This window comes from Vombatus ursinus, unplaced genomic scaffold (genome assembly GCF_900497805.2).
Source record: "Vombatus ursinus unplaced genomic scaffold, bare-nosed wombat genome assembly UNPS02009940.1, whole genome shotgun sequence".
In the NCBI taxonomy this organism is placed as follows: Eukaryota; Metazoa; Chordata; class Mammalia; order Diprotodontia; family Vombatidae; genus Vombatus; species Vombatus ursinus.
This window is the reverse complement of record NW_020949718.1, coordinates 14,232-25,013: the sequence shown is the minus strand read 5'-3', so window position 1 is coordinate 25,013 and position 10,782 is coordinate 14,232. Positions and strand designations below refer to the sequence as shown.

Below are 10,782 nucleotides of genomic sequence, written 5' to 3'. Positions count from 1 at the left end.
TGTCAGTTATGTGGATGATGGATTGGAATGGGGATATAATGGAGGCAGGGAAACCAGTTAAGAGATTATAGCAGTTGACCATGTGAGAGATGATGAGGATGTGAGCAGTGGTGCAGTTAAGGGGCACAATGAACAAAGATCTGGATGTGGAATCTGAAAAATTTTAATTCATATCTACTATGTGACTATTGACCTCCATGTGACTCAGCTGAACTCTGCCTCAGTTTCTTAATTTGTAAAATGGGGATAATAGTAACAAGTACCTCCTAGGATTGTTATAAGAATGAAATATCATTTGTAAAGTGTTTTGCAGATCTTAAAGCACTATATAAATTTCTAGTTATTCTTATGAGATAGCTCGCTAGTGTAGAGTATCAAGTGTTGGACCTGAAGTCAGGAAGACTTCAGTTCAAATCTGACCTCAGAGACTTAGCGCTATCACCCTCTGAAAGTCATGTTACCACTATCTGCCTCATTTTCCTCATCTGTAAAACAGGGATTAATAATAGCACCTACCTGACCAAGATTATTGTGTACATAAAATGAGAGAGCATTTATAAAGCACTTTCTAAACTTTAAAGCATTATATAATTGCTGGCTAGCTATTAAACTAGGGTGGTGGCCATATGAGCTAAGATGAGTGGATGACTGTGAGAGATATTGTGGAGTGAAAATTGCCAAGAGTTGGCAAATGACTGGAGACAGAGGTGAAGATATTGTGGGGGTTCTAAGATAACTTCAAGATTGCAAAGTAGAGTGACTAGAAGGAAGAATTAAACCTTAGGAAAAAATTATAAAGATAGGTAGAGAAGTGGGGCAGCTAGATGGATAGTGGATAGAGTGCTGGGCTTGTAGTCTGAAAGATTCATCTTCCTGAATTCAAATCTGGTCTCAGACACTTACTAGCTGTGTGATCCTGGGCAAGTCACTTAACCCTGTTTGCCTCAATTTCCTCATCTGTAAAATGGGATAGAGAAGGATCTAGTAGACCACTCCAGTATCTTTGCAAAAAAAAACCTCAAGAGGGGTAAAAAAGAATCAGACACAACTGAAAAATGACTGAACAACAACAAAAAATAGCAAGAATATATAGTTACAAATCAATCACCCCCCAAAAAACAATCGATGACACTCTCCCCTTGCACAAATGAAGTCTTTAATGTTCAGGGGCTCAAACTTAGAAAGCACATGTGACCAAAGGCTAAACTCATACATCCTCATTACAGAAAGTCCTTTTCTCCCTTTGTGGTATTCTCATGAAGTTCCAAGCTGCTTTTTCTTGGTTTATATTGTCTGTCCTCATGTCTCTCAGCTCCTGATACAAATGACCTGGTCAGCCTCTGCTGCTCCTGAGAACACTGCTATTTATGCTAATGGAAACTCCAGATCTTCCGACATTCCAGAGTTCAAATGTGTTATCAACTGGTTTAATATTGGAGGACAGGAAAAATACTCCTAGGATCATTCTGAACCCTCCTCCCCTCAAGGCCCTCTGATAAAGGCTTAGAGTTAAAACACCTCAAGATATTCCTGAGCCTAGAAGCACCTAAAGCATGACTGATTTCTTCCTCCAAGCTCATTTGTGCAGAAATATAAATGGACAATAAGGCTTCATTTTTTCTTTCAACAAACTTTTTTTTGTTTGCGTGCTTTCTAGGCACAAAACACTGTGGTAAATAGAGCACTGGCCCTAAAGTCAGGAGGCTCTGAGTTCAAATCTGCCCTCAGACACTTACTAGCTTCCTAACCCTGGGCAAGTCACTTAACCACAATTGCCTCCTCCCAAAAAAAAACCAAAACAAAACAAAAACACTGTTGTACTGCATAAAAAAATACCATGTTAACAAGCCCTCTACTAGGGGTATTTATTAGGCAACCAAAGGAAAACAATTGCATAAAGTCAAACTATGTGAGAGGCACTTGGCAGATATATTATTGCTTTGACTCAAACTACATAGGTAGTTGTTTATTCCACTTGTAAGGAAAGTCTAGTAACATATAAATCCACTGAATTTCTAACCAAGATCTTTCAATAATGTAAAAATAACTAAGCCTAGGGGGCAGCTAGGTAATACAATTGATAGGGCACCAGCCCTGGATTCAGGAGGACCTGAGTTCAAATCCAGCCTCAGACACATAACATTAGCTGTGTGTCCCTGGACAAGTCACTTAACCCCATTGCCTAGCCAAAAATAAATAAATAAGCCTCAAATACATGGATCATAATAGGCTTGTCTTTTCTAAAAACAAAATATTTCTATTCCATTCTCCCTCCCTAGTAATAACTAGTACATATGGAGACAAATTTAACTTTTTAAAATCTGATTTTTAAGCAGCCAAAGGAGCTTTTCTAATTTGAAGCATTTCCTTTACTCGACTCATGTAGTTGTCTAGATGTCATTAAAATCCTTGTGTTCCCTATTATTTCACCCATAGTTGCTTAGGTAAATCAGCTACTTACATGTAAAAAAGGAGTACCCAAAATTGGGTAATTTTTTTTTTCTAGGAGTAGGTATGACATGGAAGAACAGTGAGATGGAAGTATGTAAAAGGATGTTAGTCTGAAGTTAGATCAAAGTGGTTGTGTTCAATAAGGAAAAGAAAGGAAAGAAGGCAGAGTAAAGACAAGAAAGAGCTCAAGGACCAAATGTTCCTTATTCATGTTCAGTCCTTTCAGCAGTGTTATTTAACTCTTAGTGACAATATTTGGGGTTTTCTTGGCAGAGATACTAGAGTGGTTTGCCATCTCCAGCTCATTTTACAGATGAAGAAACTCAGGCAAATAGGGTTAAGTGACTTGCCCAGGGTCACACAGCTAATAAGAGTCCAAGGCCAGATTTGAACTCAGGAAGATGAGTCTTTCTGACTCCAGGCTAGGCACTTTATCCACTGTGCCACCTAACTGCCCCTAAATACGCTCTGGAGTATAGCTTTTGAGTGAAGTGGTGCCTGGATCTCAAACATAGTGGTAATTACATTGTTCTGGCCCCAAACACTTATAAGCACTGTGATCTTTGGCAAGTCCCTTAACCTGTATTTGCTGAAGTTTCCTCCAATATAAAATAGGTACAGTAACATCACCCACCTTGCAAGATTGTTGTGAGTATAAAATGATGTATTTATTTATAAAACACTTATCACAGTGCCTGACATCCAGTAGGTGCTATATAAATGCTTATTTCCTTCCGTTCTCTCCTTGTTCCCACCCATCATTTAGAGCACTAGAATAGGCACCCGGAACCTTCTTGGGGTTCAAGATCCAACACCTTTGATTTTCAATTAAGGCTCTTCTAATAGACCATGTTACTAGGAATATCTCTCCTGGTTTATGTAGTTGTGGGAGGGAGAAAAAGAACAGGATTGGCATAACAAAATCATGGTGAATGAAAAAGGAAAAGGAAACATTAGTTCCTTCTGTCTTCAGGGGACCCTTTCTACATTCCAGGGACAGAGATGGCATTCCTTCCTGCTCCCTCCATCTATCTTCTGACATTCCATCAGGTCTACTGAGAAGACACCATACTGACACCAAACCTCAACTGATGTTAATAATCCTCCTAAACTCATTTGGCAATCATTAACAAATTCCCACCTGGTCATACCTTCCCCATCCCAGTGATTCTGAAACCCTAATTGTCCTTACACAAACTCCCATCTCCATCTTCCATTGTATCCTCCTTTTCTCCAATCTCCTACCCTCCCCCTAGCTTCACATTCTAAAGCTCCTCATTCATCCCTTCCACTGTATTTCCTGGAGTATGTGCTCTGTAGGTAACAAACTTGCTTCCATCCTAAATCTTTTCCTTTCTCACTCCCTTCATCTTATGATTCTCTCTGAGACCTGGCACTCTCCTGATGGGGCGGCTTCCCTAGACACACTTTCCAGAATCTGCAAACTTGGTTACACTTTCATTCACTCATTTCCCTAACTCACTCTGTTTGAGGTGAGAGAGACAGAGGGACAAATGGAGACATAGAGACAGAGAAAGAGAGACAGACACAGAAATTTGGAGAGACAGGGTGAAAGAGAGTCATTTCTTTCCTATACCTGCAGGTGTGCCCAAAAGATAGATGGAGGGAGCAGGAAGAAATGCCATTTCTGTTCACTGAATGTAACAAGGGTCTCCCAAGGAAGGAAAGAAGGAAGGAAGGAAAGAAGCAAAGAGGTAATGAATAGAGGAAGGGGAAAAGGGAGGGTAGAAGAAGGGAACAAAAGAAAAGTAGAAGAGGAACTTGTATAATTCCTGAAAGCAAATTGCTCATTTATTTTTTTTGGAACACCATGGTGACATTTCATAGTGTAAAAGGTATTTCTTATCATAAACTGTGTTTGAAAAAAAGTCTGGTTTTTAAATTGCAAATGTTATTTTTCAGTTTTTGTTGCAGGGGCCAGTACTTTAAAAGAAAAAAAAAGTAACATGATAGAAGGTGGTGGGAAGTCAAGGGCAAACGCCCGTACAAGTTTCACCTTCAGCTCGGACTTTTGCAGTTAGTTTCACAGTCATACCAGTGCCCTTTGAGACGGAATGTTTCAAAATGAGAGTTCTGAAATGAGTTCTTGGTGAAACATTCATATAAGCAAAGAAGACTGTGTTAAAAGGGGATTTTTGTTGCCTTGACATCAATGAAGCATCACTGCTTTGCCTATACCAAAGGCTACTTCCACAATAACCAGTAACATGGACATTTGCCTTATTTCAATATTTTATACAATATTTACTTCCTATGCTGATATTTACCCTTCCAACTGCATGGAGGAGCTCCCTCCCCATTCCAACCTCCACCTCTTTTCAGTAACACACTTTTCCTCTTAGTTCTCGTAACTTACAGCAGCAAAATTCAATTTATTATTATTATTTTTAACCAAACTTTTCAAGATCATCCACTCAGGGTTGATATCAGCTATTATCAAATATAACCTAAAGGCTCCCTCCTCCTTCCACCCCAAGGAAATATTGAGAAATTTAAGATGGAGTTTGTGATTGAAATGTCTCGTCCACCACTTATAGCCCACACTCCCTCTGTGCAGGCTTCATAAAAGAAATATTTTATGGTGACTAAGACTCTCCTTTAGTTATTGTTACACATAGAATAGCAGCTTTATCTAACATTTTATCCAATGTGATTTATTAGAAATGAAACTTTTTGGATTGGAGAAGGGGTCACATAATGTTTTGGTCTAGAAATCATGCAAAAATCTCAGTGAAAGTGATATATGAGAAATATGTTTTCTTCTGTTACCCTCTGGAGGGTTAGAAAATGGGGGTGGGGGAGAGAGATGGATTAGCATGGTAACATTACATCTTTATGTTTTCATGTTTTAGTACTTGTGTGAGATTTAGCATCTACTGTGTACACCCAGACCCTACTCACCCAATCACCAAGTATTTTATTTCTTCTTTTCTAGGTTTTTATACTTGAAACTATATGGACTACACACACTATTTAAACATATCTCCCCTCCCCCTCTCTTAGTAATCATTTGAGAATTGCACGTGAAATTGGAACAAAAGCTAATGCAAAACACAAATCCTATTGTCTCAAGTGTCACCTCAGTTAACTCCTAACCTTTGCCTTACTTTAAGAAATTTCCTTTTCCTCCAAAGTACTTCTTCTGTTGCATTAAGGCAAACAGGATCATTAGTTTCAATCTAGTTGTTTGCTTTGTCTGACACTTCGTAACCCCATTTGGGATTTTCTTGGCAAAGATGCTGAAGTAGTATGCCATTTCCACTGAGGCAAACAGAGTGAAGTGACTTACCCAAAGTCCACAGCTAGGAAGTGTCTGAGGTCAGTTTTGAACTCAGGAAGGTGAGTCTTACCTGACTCCAGGCCTGGCACTCTATTCACTGTGCCACCTAGCTACCCAGTTTTAATCTTACTTTTGCCTAAATCAGCCTCCCTAGAGCCCACGTGGGAACCACACCCCAAATAAACCAGCTAGCACAAGTAGCTTTTTTCTGGGAAACTATTTATTTTACCTATTCAGAAGTGATTTACATCAGACCATTTAATAAATCTGTGAAAAGATGGCTTAATTTAGGGTAAGAGGACCTGGGTTTAAATCCTGTTTCTTTCCATGTGAAGTTTGGGCAAGTCTCATGACCTCTCTTGATCTCAGTTTCCTCACCTATAAAATAAAGAAGTGGGAGGAGGCATCTAATTTAGCATGAAATCTAAAACCTGTTCTAATCCCAGGACAGTCATTTCATGCTTCAGTCTCTATGAAGATGCTCTTACATCCTCACCGTGACCAAAATTCTAACATAGTTTCTAAGAAGTGAGCCTTATGTGGAGATCCTTAATATCAGAGTTCCTAAGCAGTAACAGGCTACTTATTTCTTGATTTCTCTCTCTCTCTCTCTCTCTCTCTCTCTCTCTCTCTCTCTCTCTCTCTCTCTCTCTCTTTCTCTCCCTCCCTGTATTTTCTCACTTTTACCAAGTAAGCCATTCCTCTTGTATTCATACTTACAGACTTGCAGATAGTACATTTCACATACTTGATAGGGTAATAATGATTCTCTGTTCCCTCCCTCCCAAGATTACATGGAAAATAAAGTTACATATGAAAAGTAAAGATGTTATTCAAATATATTGAATTTTATGTCAGAGAACCTTGGTTCAAATCTTTTACCAGTTCCTTTTTTTTTAAACTGTCTATACCTGAAAAATAATCCCCTCTTTAATGTGTCCCCCCCAAACGATTATTTGGTCATTGTTTGAAGACCTCCAGTGAGGAAGACCACCCACAATCTCCCCAGGCAGACCATTCCACTTTAAATAGCTCTAATTTATTAAGATATTTTGCTTTGCATCAAGCCTGAAGTTGTTCTGCACCTTCCACCCATTGCTTCTACTGTTGCCATTGGAAACCAATGAGAACTAGTCTCACTCCTTTTCCATGAGACACCTCTACCTGAAGATAGACTCACTCCTTTCCAGGCTTCAGTTTTACCTGAAGAGAGATGATCTTTGAGGTCCTTTCCGGCTCAAAATTCTGCAATCCTACAAGGCCACAGTATGCTCTTCTAATTTGCTTACATTATGCCACGATCTGTTTCCTAGCTCACCACTTCACATACAGGATGTGACTGACTCACAAACATTCGTAGACTCAACAATTCTGTAGAATGTCTGCTAGAGCTAAGCTATGCCAGTATCAGATAATACAGGGTATTCCCAGACCATCTTTGTGCCTCTGCAGTGGCCTGAAGACAGGTATTCTATTAATGGATAACTTTGAGGTGGATTTGCCCACCTATGACAACCTACATTTGAGGGAGGCAGTTGAGGGTTGGAGAGTGGAAGGAGTAGTCCTCATCTTATTCAAAATTATGTGAAAGACTCTGTCCTTAAGGCAAAAGATAATTTCAAACTGAATTTTATACATACGCCCTTTTAGTGTGGTGCAGGAAGGAAGACACTGGGATGCCCCTCGGGAGGGGTGGTTCCTTGTAATGATGATTTTAATGTTACTCATAAAAAAATAAAGTTATTTACATTTGCTAGTCATCATGAGGGCAACTTCTCCTTACAGCAGGATATCAGCCCTAAAGCAAAATGACAAAAACTTGACATGTAACAATGTAAACAAACCCAACCATTCTTCCCAGGCCACTGAAAAAGTTTTAAACAATATTGTATGTAAAGTTCTTTCCTCTGGATTAGATCCGAGTTAAAACCAAGCACTGAATTATACACCAGGAAGTATTGGCACTAAACTGCTTTCTTTAAAAGAGGGAATAATTTCCTTTTATAAATTAACTATGAGGGCATGACCACGGCCTGTGGGACAGTGCCCTGAAAAGACTATGCAATTGGGTATCCAAGGATTTGAGCTTAAACCCTCCTCGAGCAAATCAACTAGCTTTTCTCATTCTCTACTTGAAATGAAAGGGGGGTTGTCTAATGCCTGAGGTCCCTTTCAGCTCCAAATCATCTGGATCCATGGAGGAGGGGGGATGCTGATAGGAATGGGATCAACTTCTGAATATATAATTCAGTGCAGAAACTGGAAATGTTGAAAATAAAACAAAACAAAACTGTTCTAGCCATATTGGGGAAGCTAATAGGGACCTGGTATGTGTTCCATGAAAGATTGTCCTTTAAAAGATAGTAAAAACACAGCTGCACCTATTGCATCACTACTGCAAAGGATAGAAGCTCTCAAGAGCTATCAACCAAATATATTATCAATCTGCTTTTTGTTTCTAAATGACATTATATTATAACACTGTTTGGCACTGGAGTGCAAATAACACTGTTTCTGGTGAGTTTATAGACAAACACTGAGTCTGGGTTTTTATCCCTACCTGTTAAGTATAGTCCTGAAAGACTTTAAAACCATCTTTTGATAAATCTTTGGGGGCAGTACTACTGATAATGTTACAGGAGATATAGGTTTTATCAGTCCAGGGCTGTGGTTCCTTTAGCTCATTCCAAGAAAATCTGAAAGTGGAATTTAACTCCTGCCTAATTCTAACCTTGGGCCTCACCTCCCTGACTTTCCTAGTAATATCCCCATATTTCTCCAACTCTCCCGTTAGAAAGAGGGCAAGAAATAATTTTTAACTTACAAGAAGAGAGCTTATTGTTACCATTTCTTTGTGTCCCCCCTCCCCCCAGAACACGTGTCTAAAGAATAATCCAATTAAATTGATTAGTCAGTCCCAGGTTTTAAGCTGTAGTTCCACATAATCTGTTGGCTGTTGAAACATCTTTGGTGTCAGCGTCTGGTCTTCCTGAAACCACAAATGGCCACGTCTGCAATTAAAAACGGTGCAATATATTAGAACAAGAGCTAACTATCCAATGATATTTCCTTCTAATTGACTAAATTTCATCTGCAGGTGCTAGTTGTTGCCCAATGACTTGGGTTTAGCTTATTCCTTGTGAACACTAGAAGAACCTTTGTCTAAAACCTGTTTTTAAATCTATGCCTGGGGTCCTTATTTGAAAATTTATTTGTGTATTACATTTTATTTTATTTGAGATCTTCAAAACAAAAGAAAGGTTAAATTCTCCACCTGTCTTTTCACAGTGCAAACTTTGGGGCACTTGATGTTCTTGAAGTGGGCGAGTAGAATGTGGACCATTCTCGAGCAGAGAATTGGCTTTTCTAGGAGGGACTTTCCGAAAAACTCATTTCTAACAGTGTAAGAGTACCGTGGAAATCTATCTGCTCGGCCTTTTCCTTATCCCCCAGAAAGGCATCTTAAATAATCTGCATAGCATCCAAGGGAAAGTAGAGATAATCAACTGGAAAGAGTCAGGTGGGGCAATTTGCAATGCAAGATTTCAGCAGGGTAGTGGATTGCGTTCTGAGAATGAGACTGGAACTATTAAATCAGCCAAACATGAGGTCACTGGAAGTAGCATCGCACACAGTGTACAAAACAAAAAACGATGAGAGCATAACAATAATCTGGGTGGATTTTTGCGGGGGTGGTGCGGATGGTGTAAGATTGACTCCCACAATTTAGGGGAAACCAACTTCTCCAAGTCAAAGGACTCCAGTTCTTAACTTTAGAGGCAGGTCTGACTTGTCCTCTCTAAACCCCAGAAAACAACCTTTCTGCAAGTCTCTCCCACTAGAACTAAGCATCCCCTTCCCTGCAGAGTGTGCTGGAAATCTAGGCACTGCTGGCAAAGGCAAACTTCAGTCTTGGGGTGGGGGGAGGGTAGTTGTTTTCTGCCCTCTTACCAGATTCACGGGATGCACGTAGCCGTTCTCGTATCTGTCTTCCTGCAGCAGCTGCCGGAGATGCGCTATATAGCTGGAGGCAAGTCTGAGTGTGTCCAGTTTGGAGAGTTTGGTATCAGGGGGGACCCAGGGCAGACTGGTCTTAAGCCTGGAGAAGGCTTTGCTCAGCACTCGCATCCTGGCCCTCTCTCTAGCGTTGGCCGCGTTTCTTTGAGATTGCTTGCATTCAGCAGAAGAGCCCTTGGGCAGTAGAGACTTCTTGGTGCAGTTACTACCACCACCACTGCCGCTGCTACTACAGCCTCCGCCGCCTCCCGCAGCTCCCCGGGTCCGTTTCCTCTTGCAGCTGCCGCTAGCACCGCGGGCCGCCCCCAGGGTGCAAGCTTCCTCTTCTACGTCCTCGTCTTCATCCTCTTCTGCAGAGGAGTTGTCCGCGGAAGGGTAGAGCTCGCTGCTGCTGCCTCCTCGGCGAGGCTGCCGCTTCGAGGACGTCGGGGCTGGGTACGCCAGCTGCAGCCCACGCAGCTCCATGTCAGGCAGCTCCTCCGGGTCGCTCACCGAGCCAGTGGACATCGCGTCACTCGAGCTCCCTTGGAGCCTCCAAGTCCCTCTTGTCCTCCACTCCAGCCCACCCAATCCGTTTCCTTCTCCGCTTTCCCTCAAACGCTACACAGCAGGGAGGGCAGTCAACACTCAGGGTGAGCCCTGGGAGCCCTGACGCGGGCGCAGTCGCGGATACCTTGGTCAGGACTGTGCGCTCCAGTGAGGGGCTGAGCGCAACAAAGGGAAACCTGAAGCTTAGACAATCTAGCTCCGCTGAGATGTGCTGAGGGCTTCCTCTTTTGACAAGAGAATTTATCCACAGCTTTCGGAACAAACCATCTGGGAGAAAGAACAGGGGGATTGATAGGGTGGGGCTGCGGCGGGCAAGGGGATGGGGCCACTTTTCTATTAGCAAAAGGAGAGACTAGTGGGCGGGAACACAGACCACTCTGGCCGCTCCCCCTACCCAGGGGTTGTCGCTTGGGGAAACTGTTAGGGACCGGGAGCAATCTGTACTTTATCTTGGCCTCAGGGCT

The 10,782-nt window shown here is 41.5% G+C and overlaps 1 protein-coding gene across 1 annotated transcript; it reads right to left on the bottom strand.

The window, feature by feature from the left end:
• Positions 1-7,475: 7,475 nt before the first annotated feature.
• On the bottom strand, positions 7,476-10,276 carry LOC114036673 (musculin-like). Its single transcript, XM_027853325.1, has 2 exons — positions 9,704-10,276; positions 7,476-8,763 (listed from the first exon to the last, which is right to left on the bottom strand). Exons 1-2 carry the CDS (start codon positions 10,274-10,276, stop codon positions 8,677-8,679), a joined length of 660 nt encoding a protein of 219 aa, XP_027709126.1. The 3' UTR covers positions 7,476-8,676.
• Between the last annotated feature and the right edge of the window lie 506 nt (positions 10,277-10,782).

What these genes read in the sequence shown, in the direction of transcription:
- LOC114036673 (XM_027853325.1), bottom strand. Translation starts at nt 10,276, where the DNA reads ATGTCCACTGGCTCGGTGAGCGACCCGGAGGAGCTGCCTGACATGGAG. An exon ending in ACGTGCATCCCGTGAATCTG is followed by an intron (nt 8,764 to 9,703) that starts GTAAGAGGGCAG and finishes TTTTAATTGCAG; the next exon opens with ACGTGGCCATTTGTGGTTTC.